Source organism: Pongo abelii, chromosome 18, assembly GCF_028885655.2.
Source record: "Pongo abelii isolate AG06213 chromosome 18, NHGRI_mPonAbe1-v2.0_pri, whole genome shotgun sequence".
Taxonomy (NCBI): domain Eukaryota; kingdom Metazoa; phylum Chordata; class Mammalia; order Primates; family Hominidae; genus Pongo; species Pongo abelii.
This window is the reverse complement of record NC_072003.2, coordinates 68,657,103-68,678,134: the sequence shown is the minus strand read 5'-3', so window position 1 is coordinate 68,678,134 and position 21,032 is coordinate 68,657,103. Positions and strand designations below refer to the sequence as shown.

Below are 21,032 nucleotides of genomic sequence, written 5' to 3'. Positions count from 1 at the left end.
GGCTAATTTTGTATTTTTTAGTAGAGACAAGGTTTCTCCATGTTGGCCAGGCTGGTCTCGAACTCCCGACCTCAGGTGATCCACACGCCTCAGCCTCCCAAAGTGCTGGGATTACAGGCATGAGCCACCACGCCCAGCTGAAAAGCATCTTATAACAAAATATCGAAGAGTTTGAACTTGACTTTATAGTTCTTTTTTTTTTTTTTTTTTTTGAGATGAAGTCTTATTCTGTCACCCAGGCTGGAGTGCAGTGGCTTGATCTCAGCTCACTGCAACCTCCACCTCCTAGTTTCAAGCAATTCTGCCTCAGCCTCCTGAGTAGCTGGGATTACAGGCGCGTTCCATCACACCAGCTAATTTTTATATTTTTAGTAGAGGTGGGGTTTCACCATGTTGGTCAGGCTGTTCATGAACTCCTGACCTCATGATCCACCCGCCTCGGCCTCCCAAAGTGCTGGGATTACAGGCGTGAGCCACCGCACCTGGCCGCAGATCTGACTTTCTTAGCCTGGAGGCCATGGCCTTTTGTTGGGGTAAGTGTACGTGGGCATTCCCAAAAATTGTATGCAAAATTTGGTCTCTAAGGTATTTTTTTGAAGCCTGTGATTCATCCAATTGGCAGGAAGTTTCCCTGACCAAAGGCCATGAGCCACTGCTGTGCACATTGCAGAGCCTGCAGTGGCTTTTATCCAGACATGAATGATACAACCCACCCACCTCCTCCAGCTTCATGGACTAGAAGAGCTAAGAAAACTGAGGGCCAGAGAGCCAAAGACCAAAGACCATGGCCCAAAGTCCATAGGAAGGAGGCAGAGACAACTCAGGACTCCCAGCCTCTGGATCCAGGGCTATTTTCACTATACAGTACCCTTCAGACCTCAAAAATAAGGGTCCAAGCTGGGCACAGTGGCTCACGCCTATAATCCCAAAACTTTGGGAGGGTGAGGCAAGCAGATCATTTGAGGTCAGAAGTTCAAGACCAGCCTGATCAACATGGTGAAACCCCATCTCTACTAAAAATACAAAAAAAATAAATAAAATTAGCCAGGTGTGGTGGTACACACCCCTATCTCAGCTACTCAGGAGGATGAGGCACAAGAATCTCTTGAACCCAGGAGGCAAAGGTTGCAGTGAGCTGAGATCGCACCACTGCACTACAGCCTGGGCGACAGAGCAAGAGTTTATCTCAAAAAAATAAAAATAAAAAAATTAAAAAAATAAAAAATAAACTAAGGGTCCAGAAAACACACTGTTAAGAAAGCAAGTGCTCAGCAAAATCATGAGGTCAAGGTATCCTCTAACTTTTCTTCAGCAGTAGTAGCCAAAAATCCCTGTGTTTTCATGTGGGCAGGGACGGGGCAAGCAGAGGGAATGTGCACCAATTCCTGTAAAAGGGGCTGTAAACTTGCTTGCTCATGAAGTGCACGTTGAGGCTCGTAAACCGTGGCCGTGCACCACTCTGTGAATGCATGTTCATGTGCAGGCAGAAACTTCTGAAGAGCCTCCTGTAACAGAAGTTAAAATACAAATGTAGAGGCCGGGAAGTGTCCAGAGCCCAAATGAAGAAAGAATTCAAAATGAGAAAAGTATCTTACCAAAAAAAAAAATCATTACAGCAGAATCCCCTTTGCGATTAGTGGAGTCGGATTTTCCAAGCTGCAAATGTCAGCAAAAGCTCAACCCTCCAGCCCTCTCCTAAATCAACTGCAGAGGCCAGCTTGCTGTTCCAGCAGGTCCCAATGTGCCCAAGTGCACCTGCGGTTACAGACATTCTGGCTTTGCTCCAGCTGAGGCGTGAGCCCCCAGAGGCCTGAGTTATGTGAAATTTCTGCTTATTAGAGAGTGTTTGGCAGCTGATTCCTTAGAGTATTGAGTGCTATTTTTAACACTTTTGCATTTGTAATCACCCAGGAGTTGGGTACTTGAGGACACCTTTATTAGCAAAAGGGAAGTGCTGGGAATTCTCTGCAAGACTATCAAGACCTTTTTGCCAACAGAGTTGGAGTAAGTCACAGATCTGCTAACTAATAGTGAGGGCACTTACATAAGACAGCAAGTTATATAACAAAATATTTAACCCTGGAAGTAGCTAAGGGAGATAGATTGGTATTGGGATTACTTGAGAATTTTTCCTTTAAAGGTTATTTTCAGGCTGGACGCGATAGCTCACGCCTGTAATCCCAGAGCTTTGGGAGGCCGAGGTGGGGGGATCACGAGGTCAGGAGATCCAGACCATCCTGGGCAACATGGTGAAACCCCATCTCTACTAAAAATACAAAAATTAGCTGGACGTGGTGGCATGCACCTGTAGTCCCAGCTACTCAGGAGCTGAGGCAGAAGAATCACTTGAACCCAGGAGATGGAGGTTGCAGTGAGCCGAGATCGTGCCACTGCACTCCAGCCTGGGCGATAGAGCAAGACTCCATCTCAAAAAAAAAAAAAAAAAAAAAAAGATTATTTTTAAATATGTCCATAAAAAAAAATCCCCCAACTGTCAAGCTGTATCTGCAAGGCCTTCCATCAGAACCGAAATGAACTTTTCAACATTGCCTTTCATCACTACCTTCAGATGAGCCCAACTCATTCAGTCAGTGTCTCCCAATGATGTCTTACACGTTGTCTACGTCCTTCTTTCCAGACACCTCTTACCTCCGCCAGCCGAATTCCCTTACCACCTAGCAAGATTTCATTTCAGCTTTGCCTGACTACTCAGTTCATTGGGAATTTTCCTTTGAACAATTTAATTCTGTTCCTGGCTTGTTTGGCCAAGTAGATTATAAACTACAGGAGGGCAGGGACCACCCATCAACTTACATTTATTCCCCACTATTCCAAAAAGATTACCTTGCAGAGAAGGAACTCATTAAACATATGATTGATTGAAATTCAGTGCCTTCTGCGCTATAGTCCTTTCAAATAATTCCTCTGAAGGTTATTGGTTCCTTGCAGAGTAAAAATTACCATCTAGGAAATCTCAAGGAGTCAGTGGAAATCTACTTACTGTGGATAATGCAATCTGAAATAAAAAGAGTGCACATCTGTTTCCACAGTTTCTTAAGGACAGTGAGACAAGCTATGATCACTCTTTGAAGAGTCATGTTACTTTACCTCTAAAAAAAGGAAATGGCGGATGGGCACAGTGGCTCACACCTGTAATCCCAGCACTTTGGGAGGCTGAGGCGGGCAGATCGCTTGAGGCCAGGAGTTTGAGACCAGCCTGGCCAACATGGTGAAACCTTGTCTCTACTAAAAATACAAAAATTAGCCTGGTGTAGGGGTGCATGCCTATAATTCCAGCTGCTCAGGAGGCTGAGGGACGAGAATCGCTTGAACTGAGGAGGCAGAGATTATAGTGAGCCGAGATCACGCCATTGCACTCCAGCCTGGGCAACAAAGTGAGACTCTGTCTCAAAAAATAAATGAAAGGGCCGGGCACGATGGCTCACGTCTGTAATCCCAGCACTTTGGGAGGCCAAGGCGGGTGGATCACAAGGTCAGGAGATCGAGACCATCCTGGCCAACATGGTGAAACCCTGCTCCTACTAAAAATACAAAAATTAGCTGGGCGTGGTGGTGCGTGCCTATAATCCCAGCTACTCGGGAGGCTGAGGCAGGAGAATCACTTGAACCAGGGAGTTAGAGGTTGCGGTGAGCTGAGATTGCGCCACTGCACTCCAGCCTGGCGAAAGAGCGAGACTCCATCTGAAAAAGTAAATAACAAAAGAAAAATAAATAAAAAATAAAGGCTGGACACAGTGGTTCACACCTGCAATCCCAGTACTTTGGGAGGCTGAGGCGGGCTGATCACAAGGTCAGGAGATCGAGACTATCCTGGCTAACACGGTGAAACTCCATCTCTACTAAAAATACAAAAACCCCGTTTCTACTAAAAACACACAAAAAAATTAGCCGGGCGTGGTGGCATGCACCTGTAGTCCCAGCTACTCGGAAGGCTGAGGCAGGAGAATTGCTTGAACCTGGGAGGCGGAGATTGCAGTGAGCCGAGATCGTGCTACTGCACTCCAGCCTGGGCGACAGAGCAAGACTCCATCTCAAATAAAAAAAGAAATAAATAAATGAGTACCCATTGCTGTTATTACCAGTTGACTTTCAGCAGCACCAACAATAAAACCTTTGATAGAAACTCTTGGCTGGGCACAGTGGCTCAAGCCTATAATCCTAGCATTTTGGGAGGCCGAGGCAGGAGGATCACTTGAGCCCAGACCAGGTAATGTGGCAAAACTCCATCTCTATAAAAAATACAAAAACTAACTGGGTGTGGTGGTGGGCACCTGTAGTCCTAGCTACTAGGGAGCCTAAGGTGGGAGGATCACTTGAGCCCAGAAGTTCAAGGCTGTAGTGGGCTGTGATCAGACCACTGCACTCCAGCCTGGGTGACACAGTGAGACCCTGTCTCAAAAAGAAGGAAGGAAGGAAGGGAGGGAGGGAGGGAAGAGAGAGAAAGGGAGGCAGGCAGGCAGGGAGGGAGAGAGGGAAGAGAAGAAAGAGAGAGGAAGAAAGGATGGAGGGAAGGAAGGAAAGAAGGAAGGGAGGGAAAAGAAGAAAGAGAAGAAGGAAGGAAGGAAGGAAGGAAAAAAAAGAGAAACTCTCCAGCTGCTAGTCTATACTTCATCTAGGAATGAGTATGCCATAACACCATTTGATGCCATGATTAAAGGGCAAATGGCCAAATTAATTTCGGTGACAAACAGATCTTGCATAAAGCTACGCTTTGGCTGAAAGACAGTATAGATTGCCAAGAGTCCATCAAAGGAAAAGAATTAGTGGATCTGGGGCTGGTTCCAAGGTTTGAGTGTTGTGTAATTTCATAAGGAAGGAGGGCCTGAAGCAAAATTGCAGCCCTTAGCAAGCCTGAAGGTCACTGCCACAAAGGTGGCCTGATGCCAGAGGAACGAAAGCAGGAGCCACTGAATTACTACTAAGGAAGAAGCCAAAGGAAGAAATAAGCTTATAAAATAACTGATCCAACATCCAGCTTTGAAATATTATCTATGCATAACTCTTCCCCATTTAGAAGACAGCAGGATCAGTTATCCTTTTCAATGAATAGTACTACTTTACCTTCCAGTAGAAATATCCTGCAATATATTTTCACTCCAGCACAAATATGTCACGAAAGAGAGAAAGGTGCATATGTCCTTTAGCCGATGCAAGCACATTTTTAATTCATCCCACCAAGATAAATCACTAACCATCTGAAACCCGCAAAAATGTATTAACGATCTCATACAGCATGACTATGAAAACCCACATCTGCGAACCACATTACTAATAAGAAGCAGCTGGTGACAGTTTTGTAGCACTGTGACTTTTTAAAGGAAAATATTAGCAAGGACACACTAAATAGAAGTTTAGTTTCATTGAATCCACTTAGTTACAGAAAATCACCAGTGTTTTCTTTTTTCTTTATTGACAATCATGGAAATTACGTTAATTTGTCATGAAATTCAAATAATATCTAAAAATAAAAGTCAGCCCAGCACGGTGGCTCATGCCTGTAATCCTAGCACTTTGGGAGGCCGAGGTGGGTGGATCATTTGAGGTCAGGAGTTCGAGACCAGCCTGGTCAACGTGGTGAAACCCTGTCTCCACTAAAAATACAAAAATTCGCCAGCCATGGTGGCAGGCGCCTGTAATCCCAGCTACTTGGGAAGCTAAGGCAGGAGAATCGCTTGAACCCGGGAAGCGGAGGTTGCAGTGGGCCATGATCGTGCCACTGCGCTCAAGCCTGGGTGACGAAGCGAAGACTGTCTCAAAAAAAATAAAAAAATAAAAATTAAATTAAAAGTCTACTTTCCCCCTTCACCAGTTCTTTTTTTTTTTTTTTTTTTTTTTTGAGATGGAGTCTCGCTCTGTCGCCCAGGCTGGAGTGCAGCGGCCTGATCTCAGCTCATTGCAAGCCCCGCCTCCTGGGTTCATGCCATTCTCGTGTCTCAGCCTCCCGAGTAGCTGGGACTACAGGCACCTGCCACCACGCCCGGCTAATTTTTTTATTTTTAGTAGAGACGGGGTTTCACCATGTTAGCCAGGATGGTCTCGATCTCCTGACCTCGTGATGCGCCCGCCTTGGCCTCCCAAAGTGCTGGGATTAGAGGCGTGAGCTACCGTGCCCGGCCCCTTTTTTTTTTTTTTTTTTTTTTTGAGATGAAGTCTCCCTTTTGTTGCCCAGGCTGGAGTGCAATGGCACCATCTCAGCTCACTGCAACCTCCGCTTCCTGGGTTCAAGCAATTCTCCTGCCTTAGCCTCCCAAGTAGCTGAGATTACAAATGCCTGCCATCATGCCCAGCTAATTTTTGTATTTTTAGTAGAGACGGGGTTTTACCATGTTGGCCAGGCTGGTCTCGAATTCCTGACCTCAGGTGATACGCCTGCCTTGGCCTCCCACAGTGCTGGGATTACAGGTGTGAGCCACCACAACCAGACTGGAGATCGAATCTTTAAAAAGGTAACTGAATCTTTAAAAAGGTAACTGAGTTAAAATGAGGTCACCGGGGTGGGCCCTAATCCAGTTTGACTGTTGTCCTTATAAGAGGAGATGAGAGCAGAGATACATGCATAGAGGAAGACCATGGGAAGATGAAGGGAGAAGATGGTCATTTACAAGGCAACGAGAGAGGCCTCAGAAGAAACCAATCCAGCCTGGCGTGGTGGCTCATGCCTGTAACCACAGCACATCAGGAGGCAGGAGGATCACTTGAGTCCAGGAGTTCGACACCAGCCTGGGCAATATAGCAAGACCTCGTCTCTACAAAAAAACAAAAAGCTAAAAAACAAGGCCAGGCACGATGGCTCACGTCTGTAATCCCAGCACTTTGGGAGGCTGAGGCTGGCAGATCACTTGAGGTCAAGAGTTCAAGACCAGCCTGGTCAACATGGTGAAACTCCATCTCTACTAAAAATACAAAAATTAGCTGGGCATGGTGTTGCATGGTTGTAATCCCAGCTACTCAGGAGGCTGAGGTAGGAGAATCACTTGAACCTGGAAGGCGGAGGCTGCAGTGATCCAAGATTGCTCCACTGCACTCCAGCCTGGGCAACAGAGTGAGACTCTGTCTCAAAACCACCACCAACACCAAAAACAAAAAAACAAACAAACAAAAAAAACAATCCTGCAGACACCTTGATCTCAATCTCAGACCTTTAGCCTGCAGAACTATGAGAAAATAAATTTCTGGTCTGGCACAGTGGCTCACGCCTATAATCCCAGCACTTTGGGAGGCCAAGGCAGGTGGATTGCTTGAGTTCAGGAGTTCTAGACCAGCCTGGGCAACATAGTAAGACCCCATCTCTACAAAAAAATAGATCCTTGATTTAAAAAAAAAAAGAAAAAGGCCAGGTGAGGTGGCTCGTGCCTGTAATCCCAACACTTTGGGAGGCCGAGACGGGTGGATCACTTGAGATCAGGAGTTTGAGACCAGCCTGACCAACATGGTGAAACCTCGTCTCTACTAAAAATACAAAAATTAGCTGGGTGTGGTAGCACACACTTATTACCCCAGCTACTTGGGAGGCTGAGGCAGAAGTGCTTGAACCCTAGAGGCAGAGGCTGCAGTGAGCTGAGATCATGCCACTGCACTCCAGCCTGGGCATCAGAGTGAGACTCTATTCCAAAAAAAAAAGAAAGAAAAAGAAAAAGAAAAAATGACAGTTTGGGCTATTAAAAAAAAAAAAAAATTAGCCAGGTGTGGTGGCACATACCTGTACTTCTAGCTACTCAGGATGCTGAGGCCGGAGGATTGCTTGAGCCCAGGGGTTAAGGCTGCAATAAGTCAAGATTGAGCAACTGCAATCCAGCCTGGGCAACAGAGCCAGACCCTGTCTCAGAAAAAAAAAAAAAAAAAAAAAAAAGAAGTTATGTTATTAAAGCCATCCCAATAGTGCTGTTATGGCAGCCCTAACATAGACCCCACGTCACCTACACAACAGCCTGTTTTTTGCCTCCCTAACTTCCAGTCTCTTCTGCCCCTTACACAAATGGGCATTTTTACTGTCATTCCGTTGAATGTGTGAGTGACTCACAGCTATGTTTTCCACTGAATGAAAATTCTGGACCACAGACTGGAAGGCCCACCCCAACTGGTCTTACATCTCACTACATGTTGGCTCAAGGACTCTGTATCCAAAACAACTTGTCTTTTCCACATACTTTCCTAAACTGCTTAGCTTCCTTCTGTAGAAACCATTCTATTGTGTGTGTGGTGTGTGTGTGTGTGTCTGTGTGTCAGGATCTTGCTCTATTCTCAGGCTGGAATGCAATGGTGTGGTCCCAGGTCACTGCAGCCTCAAACCTCCCAGGCTCAAGCAAGTCTCCCACCTCAGCCTCTCGAGTAGCTAGGAAACACAGGCATGTGGCACCACGTCTGGCTAATTTTTAAAAAATGTTTTCGTAGAGATGGGGTCTCGCTGTGTTGCCCAGGCTGGTCTCAAGTTCAAGGAATCCTCTTGCCTTGGTATCCCAAAGTGCTGGGGTTACAGGCATGAGCCACTGTGCCCAACCTCATGTAGCATGACTGATCTACTTGCTTCTCTCCCCAGCTAGGCAGTATAGTTCTTGAGGGCTGAGGCCGTATTTTTCTTCTGTTTTTGGTGAGTTGCATATAGTAGCCACTCAATAAATGTATAACTGTTACTGAATTCTATAACTTCCTAAAGACAATGAACTGACACAAAGCTAATATCTAGATCTGTGCTGGTCAATATGAAAGCTATTATTAGCACATGTAGCTATTTAAATTAAAATTAAAAATTCTGGCCAGGCATGGTGGCTCACACCTGTAATCTCAGCACTTTGGGAGGCTGAGGCAGGCAGATCACCGGAGGTTAGGAGTTCCAGCCTGGCCAACATGGTGAAACCTTGTCTCTACAAAAAATATAAAAATTGTGCTCGCTTCAGCAGCACATATACTAAAATTGGAATGATACAGAGAAGATTAACATGGCCCCTGAGCAAGGATGACACGCAAATTCGTGAAGCGTTCCACATTTTTTGCAAACCATCCAAAAGACCACCACCCGCCGGACAGTGGATGGCAAAGTGGTGTCTCAGAACAATGACACCAAAGTTCTGAGGCATTAAGCCAGCAGAAGCAGGGTACCCTTTGGGGAGCAGGAGGCCAATAAAAAGTTCAGAGTTAAAAAGAAAAAAAAAAATATATATATATATATATATATAAAAATTAGCCCAGCATGGTGGCGCACGTCTGTAGTCCCAGCTACTTGGGAGGCTGAGGCAGGAGAATCGCTTGAACCCAGGAGGTGGAGGTTGCAGTGAGCCAAGATGGTGCCACTGTACTCCAGCCTGGGCGACAGAGTGACACTCCATCTCAAAAAAAAAAATAAATAAATAAAACAGAAATGTTTTCTATTTGTGCTATGCCGTAAGATAGTTACTAGGCACATGTGACTATTGAGCACTTGCAATGTTGCTAGTGTGACTAAGAACAGAATTTTTTTTTTTTGAGACGGAGTCTTGCTCTGTTACCCAGGCAGGAGTGCAGTGGTGCGATTTTGGCTCACTGCAACCTCTGCCTCCCAGGTTCAAGCGATTCTCCTGCTTCAGCCTCCTGAGTAGCTGGGATTACAGGCACACGCCACCATGCCTGGCTAATTTTTGTATTTTTAGTAGAGGCAGAGTTTCACCATGTTGGTCAGGCTGGTCTTCAACTCCTGACCTCGTGATCCGCCCACCTCAGCCTCCCAAAGCGCTGGGATTACAGGCATGAGCCACCTCATACTGGCTTCGAACTCCTGACCTCATGATCCACTCGCCTCAGCCTCCCAAAATGCTGAGATTACAGGTGTGAGCCACCGTGCCCAGCCTTACTTATTTATTTTTGATACGGGGGTCTCACTCTGTCACCCAGGTTGGAGTGCAGTGGCATGATCTCTGCTCACTGCAACTTCCACTTCCCAGGCTCAAGCAATTCTCCCACCTCAGCCTCCCAAGTAGCTGAGATTATAGGCATGCGCCACTATACCCAGCTAATTTTTGTATTTTTAGTAGAGACGGGGTTTCATGGTTCCTAGGCTGGTCTCAAACTCCTGAGGATCAGGTGATTCATCCGGCTTGGCCTCCCAAAGTGCTGCGATTACAGGCATGAGCCACCACGCTTGGCCTACTTTTCTATCATCACAGAAAGTTTATTGGACAGTGCTGATCTACATCATAAAATACCTTGAAATACTAAAAGAAAAAGACAACACGGCTGGGCACGGTGGCTCAGGCCTGTAATCCCAGCACTTCAGGAGGCCGAGGTGGGCTGATCACGAAGTCAGGAGATCGACACCATCCTGGCTAACACGGTGAAACCCTGTCTCTACTAAAAATACAAAAAATTAGTCAGGCATGGTGGCAGGCGCCTGTAGTCCCAGCTACTCAGGAGGCTGAGGCAGGAGAATGCCTTGAACCCGGGAGGAGGAGCTGGCAGCGAGCCGAGACTGCGCCACTGCACTCCAGCCTGGGTGACACAGCGAGACTGTCTCAAAAAAAAAAAAAAAAACAGAAAGAAAGAAAAAGACAACACATTAGGGAAAAAAAAGGAGAAAGGGTTATGAATATGTAATTCATGCAATTGGCCAAACAGCCAAACATATAAAGTGAGCAACCTCATTAGTAAACAGGGAAATGCAGAGTAAAATGAGATAGCATTTTTCATCCATTGGATAGGCTAAAATTAGTCTGCCAATACATTGGTAAGGAATAAGGAAACAAATACTTCAAACACTGCTGATGGGAAAACAGCCAGTACGGAGGCCAAATAAAAGTGAAAGAAAATGGACACAGTATGAGCCACACCCAGGAATTGGCCCAAGAAACACCCAGACATGAGCACCAGGAGACAATGTCCTAGATTGTACATTACTACACTCTATATGACTAACACAAAAGACTGCCCACATAACTCAATATTACAGCTAGATCAAGTGCTCAAACACCTTCCCTGTAGCCTACAAAATGGAAAACCCTTTGTGTATCATGCCTGCTAATCATCATGTTACAGGAAAGGAGTCCCAATCCAGACCCCAAGAGAGGGTTCTTGGATCTTACGCAAGAAAGAATTCAGGACGAGTTGGTAAAGTGAAAGCAAGTTTATTAAGAAAGTGAAGAACAGAAGAATGGCTACTCCATAGACAGAGCAGCCCCGAGGCTGGTTGCCCATTTTTATGGTTCTTTTCTTTTTTTTTTTGGAGACACAGCCTCACTCTGCTGCCAGGCTGGAGTGCAGTGGTGCAATCTCGGTTCACTGCAACCTCTGCCTGCCCAGTTCAAGTGATTCTCCTGCCTCAGCCTCCCTAGTAGCTGGGACTATAGGTGTGTGCCACCATGCCCAGCTAATTTTTGTATTTTTTTTTAGTAGAGACAGGATTTCGCCAAATTGGCCAGGTTGGTCTGGAACTCCTGACCTCAGGTGATCCGCCCATCACAGCCTTCCAGAGTGCTGATACTACAGGCATGAGCCACCGCACCCAGCCTTTTATGGTTATTTCTTGATGATATGCTAAGCAAGGGGTGGATTATTTATGCCTTCCCTTTTTAGACCATATAGGGTAACTTCCTGACGTTGCCATGGCATTTGTAAACTGTCATGGCGCTGGTGGGAGTGTAGCAGTGAGGACGACCAGAGGTCACTCTTGTGGCCTTCTTGGTTTTGGTGGGTTTTAGCCGGCTTCTTTACTGCAACCTGTTTTATCAGCAAGGTCTTTATGACCTGTATCTTGTGCCAACCTCCTATCTCATTCAGTGACTTATAATGGCTTAACTGTCTGGAAATGCAGCCCAGTAGGTGTCAGCCTCATTTTACCTAGCTCCTATTCAAGATACATTTGCTTTGGTTCAAATGCTTCTGACAATCATATTTATGATTAGGTTCCTATAACCGAGATAGTGGGGGAATAAGCTGAAGAATGCCACCTTGGCCTCTAACAAATCAATGTGCGACTATGGGAAAAATTACCTCTTCCCTTCTTGATCTTCCATTTCCACGACTGTAAAAATGAGACTGGCCAGGTGCAGTGGCTTACACATGAAATCCCAGCACCTTGGGAGGCCGAGGTGGGCAGATCACTAGGTCAGGGGATTGAGACCATCCTGGCCAACATGATGAAACCCCGTCTTTACTAAAATACAAAAAATTAGCCGGGCGTGGTGGCGGGCACCTGTAGTCTCAGCTACTCGGGACTGAGGCAGGAGAATTGCTTGAACCTGGGAGGCGAATGTTGCAGTGAGCCGAGATCGCACCACTGCACTCCAGCCTGGTGACAGAGCAAGTCTGTCTCAAAAAAAAAAAAAGAAGAAGAAAAAAAAAGGAAAAAAAATGAGACTGAGAGTCACGTTTCTTTTACAAACTCCTGCTTCATCTCCACCCAATAGGAATAACTTCATTTTTATCTACAACATACATTGTGGTTCAGTATTAAGTACCATTTAAAGAAAGGTTGATGCTCAAAAGAAAGCTTAAAAACCCCCAAATTTGATGGTTCTCTATCTTCCAATATTCCAAGATTTTAGTTCTTCTTAGTTGAATTTGCTATACTCTCCACGGTACATGTGAATTATCCATTCAGAGATTAGTTTACTAACCAGTACATGAGAAAAGTGAATTTTTAAAGCATTTGAGTTAGATTGGCAAAAGACCTTTCCTGGGCTGGTTTCAAATCAGAATTTTTCTGTAGAACCCAAGAATGAGCAAAGGTATGCAAAATGGCCAAAACAGAAACATAACGTCAAGAGCGAAACGTTTTAAATGTCTAGGTTACACAAACCCCCAAAGTAAAAACACCCTGAAACCCATGCACTAAAGCGGTCCCCTTTTTTAATACTGGTTTTCTTTCCCTTCCCTTCCCCTCACATCCCCTCCCCTCCTCTCCCCTCTCCCACAGTCCCTTCCCCTCACTTTCCCTCCCTTCCTTTCCCCTCCTTTCCCATCCCTTCCCTTCCCCCAATTTCTCTAACTTGCCCTAGTCAGTTTCTGCTTCATTTGTATTCCAAGTTTTCTACTTCGGAAGAATTTCAAGGCCCAAAGCACTTACTTCCCATACCATTTAAGGAAGTACAAATCACTGGCTGGAAAAGTTGAAAAGGAATGCTTTCTACTTTCAGAACTTTTACTTCCTCATTCAGATGATCTGTGGGCTCTCTCTGTGAGAATTACATTCTCCACAACCCACAAGATTTTAGAATTTAAGTAAGTCAAGCTATAAACTAGATTCCAGTTGACAAGGATTCTCTGAATTTACAGCCCTACAACTAGTGAAAAGCAAGTGAGTTAATTTTTTTATTTTGAGATGGAGTCTCGCTCTGCGTGATCTTGGCTCACTGCAACCTCTGCCTCCCAGGTTCAAGCAGTTCTCCTGCCTCAGCCTCCCAAGTAGCTGGGATTACAGGCGTGTGCCACCATGCCTGACTAATTTTTGTATTTTTAGTAGAGACGGGGTTTTGCCATGTTGGCCAGGCTGGCTTGAACTCCTGAACCTCAAGTGATCTGCCTGCCTTGGCCTCCCGAAGTGCTGGGATTACAGGTGTGAGCCACTGCACCGGGCCACAAGTGAGTTACTACTTAAGGCATCCTAGCCTCCATCTGTTCACAAGTATTCAATGTAGACCAGCGACTTGAACTTATCATTTCAACCACTTAAAACATTTCTTAGAAACGACAGGATCTTCAGTAAACTAAAAAGGTCCCTAATAGTCCAGTCTAATCCAGACTGGAAAAATATACCTTACAGAAAAAAATTTATTCAACAAGAGGCAAGTTTTTTTTTTTACATAGGTGACCTAAAAAGTTGCAGGTATTTTGTTTTGTTTTGAGAGAGGATCTCAAAAAAATCTAGGCTGGAGTGCAGCGGCGTGCTCAGGGATCACTGCGGCCTCTTCCTCCTGGCCTCAAGCAATCCTCCCACCTCAGCCTCCTGAGAAGCTGGGACTACAGGTGCTTGCCACCACACCTGGCTAATTTTTGTATGTTTTGTAGGGATGGAGTTTCACCATGTTGCCCAGGCTGGTCTCAAAGTCCTCGGTTCAAGCTATTTGCCAGTCTCAGCTTCCCAAAGTGCTGGGATTACAGCCATGGCGCCCAGCAGGTATTTGTTTAAATTACTCCTATCACTGTAAAACCTAACAGGTGGGGCAGAGGCAAAGACATCCATTATAAATCTTATCATATCTGTTCTTTCTTATCAAACCTAAAATAGGCTGTCCTTTATGTGATAAATTATTGGGCTCTGTTTATCTCTCTTATAACCTCTCTCTCTCTGTTAATTCTCCCCCCAAACATCTACCTTAAATCCTCATTTATTTTCCCTTTCCAGAATGGAGGGTGGGGCTAATCATAGCAAAATGTTTTTCACCAACCCTTCATTCATGATGTCATCAGAACCCACACACTTCTCTGCCCACACTTCAGCCCTCCATCCCCAAAACAAACAAAAACTACACAAACTGGGTTTACACAGGCATGCAACAGAATACATCCCGAGAAGGGAAAGAAATCTATCTGCTCAGTTTAGTTAACTAGAGTTCTTCACTTTCTAATTTAAAGATCACATTAAAATTGGTCAGTTGACAACACATGTGGGAATAACATGTCAGAGCAGGTAGAAGAGAATGAAAAATGTGAAATACATGGTGGTCTCTCGGGTCCCCATCTCTACACTTACTCCCTAACAAAATTCCTGCCCAGTGTTTCCTTACCTTTTTTTTTTTTTTTTTTTTTTTAAAGAGACAGGGTCTCACTATGTTGCCCAGGCTGGAGTGCAGTGGCTATTCACCAGTATGATCATAGCACATTATGGTCTCAAACTCCTGGGCTCCAGTGAGCCTCCCGAGTAGCTGGGACTACTGATGTGTGCCCAGCTCCTATATCTTTTTTTTCATATTGTATTTCTTCAGAGATAGGGTCTCCCTATGTTGCCCAGGTTGGTCTCTGGACTCAAGTGATGCTCCCACCTCGGCCTCCTAAAATGCTGGGATTACAGGCATGAGCCACCATGCCTGGCCCTTCCATACCTTTTGAAACCAGCACATAACAGGTAAAAAGGCAGTTAATGGGACTGATAACCCAAGCTTTTTTTCCTTTTAAATAAAATTAACGGCTGACTGTCAAAGGTCAAAGGCATCTATTTTTTAGATGGAGCACTACCTTATAATGCTGGAGATGAAATTCTTCCTTGAACTCTAAGCCTGATTATGGTTATTATAAGTGGCCAGGCTATCCTGGGTAAGTAATTACGGTCCTCTGCCCTCCAGGGCGAGGATGGGGAGATTCCCACGCAGTTGCACAGGCTGGGGCCTGGCAGGAAGTGAAGGCTATCAGCTCTCTGAAGCCCTAGGCATGTAATAGGGAACAGAACGCAAATATCTTTTCTTCTGAGATTACGGCCTACAGAATAAGCAGGACTCAATCAACATTAGATGAGTTTGTAGCTACTCAGCACATTATCCCAAATACAAATACCTCATTTGGAATTTCCATTCATTTTCATTCAATGAAGGGAAATGACTGTCCATTATTTTGGAAGAAAACATTTATAATGCCTAGTCCTCAAGAATAACTTGTTTTATTACCATGATTTGTGAAAAGCAACAGGGTAGACAGTTCAAGGAAGGACACAGACAGTGCCCTGTTTTAGGTTCCAAATTTCTTCTTTTTAATGGGTGGTGGGAGTTGAGCAATGATGTCATCCAGAGGCCGTTCTACTGCCACGAGTGTTCTTTCATCCAAAAGATCCATGAAGAGTAGAGGCTGCAGAGGGATGATAATTATTCTATCAGGACTTAGGATCCAGGGCTAGTCCTGAAAGAACTGACTGTAGGTAGACACCATCTAAGCTAAAAGGTTAGCCTAGTTCAAGGCTCAAATGATTTAAATTTCTTGACAATCTTTCCTGCCCTGGGACTCAAAATAGTTGGAATGCATAAAAGCTTTTTTTTTTTATTTTTTAGAGATGGGGGTCTTGCTATGTTGCCCAAGCAGGAGAGCAGTAGTCATTCATAGACATGATCAACGTGCACTGAAGCCCTGAACTCCTGGGCAATCATCCTGCCTCAGTCTCCTGAGTAGCTGGGACAATAGGTAGGTGTGCATTGCTGTGCCTGGCTTGAGATTGGGAGCTTTTTTTTTTTTTTTTTTTTTTTTTTGAGACAGAGTCTCGCTCTGCTGCCCAGGCTGGAGTGCAGTGGTGCAATCTCAGCTCACTGCAAGCTCCGCCTCCCGGGTTCACACCATTCTCCTGCCTCAGCCTCCCGGGTAGCTGGGACTACAGGACTACAGGCGCCCGCTACCACGCCCGGCTAATTTTTTGTATTTTTAGTAGAGATGGGGTTTCACCGTGTTAGCCAGGATGGTCTCGATCTCCTGAACTCGTGATCCGCCCACCCTGGCCTCCCAAAGTGCTGGGATTACAGGCGTGAGCCACCGCGCCCAGCCAAGATTGGGAGCTTTTAACTAAATTCACTCATAAAAGGTCTCAGCAGGATTTTTTTACATTTCTCTGGATAGAAAATCTATGCTTCTTATATCTCAAGAATCAATGTTAAGCAAGGACTTTAAAGCCTAAGTTCTTTTTTTTTTTTAAGACAGAATCTCGACGTCACCCAGCCTGAAGTGCAGTGGTGCAATCATATTCACTGCAGCCTTGAACTCCTGAGCACAAGCTATCCTCCCATCTCAGCCTCTTGAGCAGCTGGGACTACAGGCATGCTCCACCACACCTAGCTAATTTTTGTATTTTTTTTCTGTAGAGACAGGGTCTCACTATGTTGCCCAGACTGGTCTTGAACTCCAGCCTCAACCTCCTAAAGTACTGAGATTACAGGCGTGAATCACCATACCCAGGCTAAGGCAACTGACAACTGGCAAGTTACAAATGCATCAAGAAGCTAATCACATTTGAGTAATTTACAGAACTCTCCTTTTTTTTTTTTTTTTGTTGATAGTGATGGGGTTTCACCATGGTGCCCAGGCTGGTCTTGAACTCCTGGGCTGAGGAGATCCACCTGCCTTGGCCTCCCAAAGTGCTGGGATTACAGGTATGAGCTACCAAGCCCTGCCTGCTTGACATTTATCCTATGGAACACTCCAACAAGTAAAATTTAAAGCCAGCTCTCACGTCAACAAAGACTCTACCCTCAGCGCCAACATTTCTCACTACTTATGCATTTCATTTTGGTTATGTATGATGTGCCTGCCTCTAACCTACTAAGGCAAGAACAATAAAACATATACAAGGGACAGCCAGCCTCAAAAAGGTGACTTGTCTCCCACAAGCCAGGTTCTCTGCATGGAAACTGAAGATGCTCTTATCTTCCGATTGTGGAGTTTATTATATTTTGATATCACAAAGGAACCAACTATCCAGAATAACAACACAAGATGTTTTACCTTATATATCTTAGAAATTTTAAAAGCATGAGCTGTGCGCCTCCGGACGACATCTGATTCATTCGTGGGAGGAAATGGATTGTAGAGTAAGGTTTTGTCATTTGGAAGGGGCTAAAAAAACAAAGACACATTGTTTAAATGGTTACTTTTATTGGGCTTCTGCAGACCAAAGATCTGTAGTGCATTTTGAGCCCAACATCATCTTCTAACCATCATATATATTCAATACCTCCCTGACATTCATTAATTCAGGAAAACAGCTGTAGCCATGATACCTCTATTCAGAAAAACTAGGGAGGAAAAAAAAGAAAAGGAGAGAGAGGGAGAAAGAGCTGAAGCTACTCTTGCAGCCACACTGCAGAGGGTGGGAGTATGAGGCAAAGAGAGCTTGTTAACTCCATGCAGCAAGATCAAAGGGCCCTTCTGGGGCTTCTGGCCTGTCTCATCAGTATCACTTTGTCAGAAAGGAACAAACTGGCAAGTGCAGGAGCTCAGCCCACACAGGCTCTGTGCTTTCTAGACTCTCCCCCAACAAGATCACAGACTGGACAAGTGACTGAAGTTCTCCCCAGGCGAAACCTCAACACAAACCACCCCTGCTGATGTCACTGACACCTCGAGGTGGCCTCTGGGCAAAGAAATGATATTTTGTCTCTGACTTCCTGGGAAATAGCTATGCCTACTACAAGGAAGCGATGAACTTAAAGCCAATGCTTTGGAAAAAATGATCTGGGCTCAATTACAAAGAGGCAAGAGAGTGGGAGGGGCCCTTCCTGTATCACTCATCTTGCAGAAGGCACTTGTCAGCCAGCTCTGCTTCCCACACCCAGAGGTCGCAGGGCCCACGAGATGATTCCAGTGACACATCCCCGTGCACACCTCCTTTAGAGCCATCTGCTGCTTTCCCCCATGTTCCTTCCACCCCCACCTTCACAAACACACCAAAACACCGTGTGATGGTTGTAATCTAAGCCCAAAGTGCAGGACAGGCATGGCCACAATGCTCCTAGGAAACAAAGCACCTGCCCAGAAAAGCCATATAAATTCAGGGTGAATCAAAACAGCAGCTGGCAAAGAGGATGGAATCTAAAACTGAAGAAAATGCTCGTATCCCATCTAAATCACCGCCATGAAGAATTTTCCTAACTGGGTTTTTCGAAGATGTTAAGACCAGTTCCTCAAGCCTGCAGACAGCGTTTCAGTAGCTTCAGCCAAAGGGCACAGAGGTCAAAACCTCAGTCTGTACCTACTTTAATGAAACCAGGTTATTCAGATACCCCAGAGTTCAAAGTCGAAAGCAAGTTAGCCAAATCAATGATACTTCCTGATGAGGGTCACCTTCTGAATACTGGCCTAATCACTTTTCTATGTAAGATTTATGTGCTTACTCGCAAAGTAGAGAAATAGTCACATCAGCAAAAGCCAGTACACAAAGGCCAGCCCCTTCCCTGACAGCCTCCCGAAGAACTGTGGGAACACAAACCAGGGAATCTGTAAAACAAAAGCCCCTCTCCTCCAAGAAATGTACTAGCTACCTTTATTCTGATTTACTAGCTACCTTTATTCTGAGTCTCCATCCTCTTACCTTATTGTACTTGTTGCTTTTAGAACTTTAAGATTCAGAAGAAGATTTGGGAGGTAGCAGTGAAGAACTCACCAATGACTTGTCAATGATGCAGAACATGTAGGCATCATGGAGAAGGATGTGCATCGGTCTCTTGGGATGAAAACTGATGTGTGTGATAGGAGTATCCCTTTGGAGCCAAAGGTGATGAAAGCCCTGCTTCTGGACAGTCCGGCTCCAATCTGTATACTGTTTGTCTGGGATGCTGTACTCAAATACCTGAGGGAGGACATGACACAGAGAAACGCAGGCTGATACTCAGAAAGACCAGAAGGGCATTCTCATTCCTAACCAGAAAGTATCTATACAAACCTTCAACTGTATTATATTCATTCTATGCTCTCCCAACACTTTTTTTTTTTTTTTTGAGATGGAGTCTCGCTGTGTCGCACAGGCTGGAGTGTAGTGGCTTGATCTCCGCTCACTGCAAGCTCCGCCTCCCGGGTTCAAGCCATTCTCCTGCCTCAGCCTCCCAAGTAGCTGGGACTATAGGCGCCCATGAGTAAGCCTGGCTAATTTTTTGTATTTTTAGTAGAGACGGGGTTTTACCATGTTAGCCAGGATGGTCTCGATCTCCTGACCTCGTGATCTGCCCGCCTCAGCCTCCCAAAGTGCTGGGATTATAGGCGTGAGCCACCGCGCCCAGCCCATCTTTTCAGAGCTGTTTTATGCACATAATACATGGTGTTCTGTATCTTGCTTTTCTTGCTCAGTGTTATATCATGGAGACTGACCCACATTAATACACATATATATCAGTCATGCCCATTCTGAAACACAGAATAGTCCACTCATTTTATCCATGTATCATGATTTACTTATCCACTCTGCTTAATGGACATTAGCTTGTTTCATATCTTTGTCTACTACAAACAAAGCTGCAATGAACTGTCTCTGTATAAATGTCTCTTTGCACAGCTAAAAGCATATACATATAGATATATAGATATACATATATAAATAAAAAGAAGGATTAGAACTGAAATTTCTAAGTCAAAGACCATGTGGACTTGTGCCAGTAAAAGGTGTCGTGGGGGAAATTATCATTATGTGTGACAAAGGCAAAGATGTGTGGCTTCACTACTCTTTCAGTCTTTGGTCAAGGACTCAAATCTATCAAACTGAGAGATTTCACTTTTTGGACAGTGTGTGTGTGCATGTGTGAGTGTAAAAACTGACCATCGGCCAGGCACGGTGGCTCAAGCCTATAATCCCAGCACTTTGGGAGGCCGAGGCAGGCGGATCACAAGGTCAGGAGATCGAGACCATCCTGGCTAACATGGTGAAACCCCGTCTCTACTAAAAATACAAAAAATTAGCCAGGCGTGGTGGCGGGCGCCTGTAGTCCCAGCTACTCGGGAGGCTGAGGCAGCAGGATGACATGAACCTGGAAGGCGGAGCTTGCAGTGAGTGGACATCGTGCCACTGTACTCCAGCCTGGGTGACAGAGCGAGACTCCGTCTCAAAAAGAACAAAAAAAAACTGACCATCAAAGCAGTAAGCATCATTTGCCTAGCAGTCTACTTTAAATGTGCTTCCTGGATTACATTTAATCTTCCCAACAGCTCAGTGAAGTAGATATTAACATCTCCAATTTTACAGATGAATTACTGATAACTTCCTAATATAATTATTGATAACTTCCTAATATATTCTGCAGCCCAGGTTTTTTTTTTTTTTTTAAAGACCTCCTTATAATCACAATCTCCTTACAAATTGGTATAGAAAAAAGTCGATTAGTTTCTAATTTTGGCTGAGATTAGGTACCTGATCTTATTAGGGCTTGATTTCCTCATCGGCAAGCGTAAAGGTGAATGATACAATCTTTTAGTCACTTTCAACTCTCAAAATCTTATTCCATCCCATATTCAGTTTAATACCCAAGCCCATGTCATCTCTCCTCTAAAACAATGAGGAAAATGAGTACTTCAAAATTCCTCCTCCCTCTTGTGATTCTTTACTCTAGAATCTTAGTGCTTCTCCATTTAAATTGCATCCCATCAAACCA

The 21,032-nt window shown here is 44.9% G+C and overlaps 1 protein-coding gene and 1 non-coding gene across 5 annotated transcripts in view; one reads left to right on the top strand and one right to left on the bottom strand.

Annotated features, from left to right (window-relative positions):
* Nucleotides 1-2,724: 2,724 nt before the first annotated feature.
* The window catches only part of UTP4 (UTP4 small subunit processome component), a 48,448-nt gene continuing 30,140 nt past the window's right edge, over nt 2,725-21,032 (bottom strand). For 2 of the 4 annotated variants that reach the window (XM_009250832.4, NM_001132505.2), the window contains 3 exon segments: nt 19,058-19,243; nt 17,401-17,511; nt 15,562-15,762 (listed from right to left, as the gene is read on the bottom strand). In XM_009250832.4, coding sequence (XP_009249107.2) covers nt 15,646-15,762; nt 17,401-17,511; nt 19,058-19,243 — 414 coding nt within the window. In that variant the 3' untranslated portion in view covers nt 15,562-15,645. 4 annotated transcript variants of the gene reach the window in all.
* On the top strand, nt 8,903-9,009 carry LOC112129508 (U6 spliceosomal RNA). The gene has a single exon (XR_002911900.1). It is a non-coding gene; the product is annotated as a U6 spliceosomal RNA (small nuclear RNA).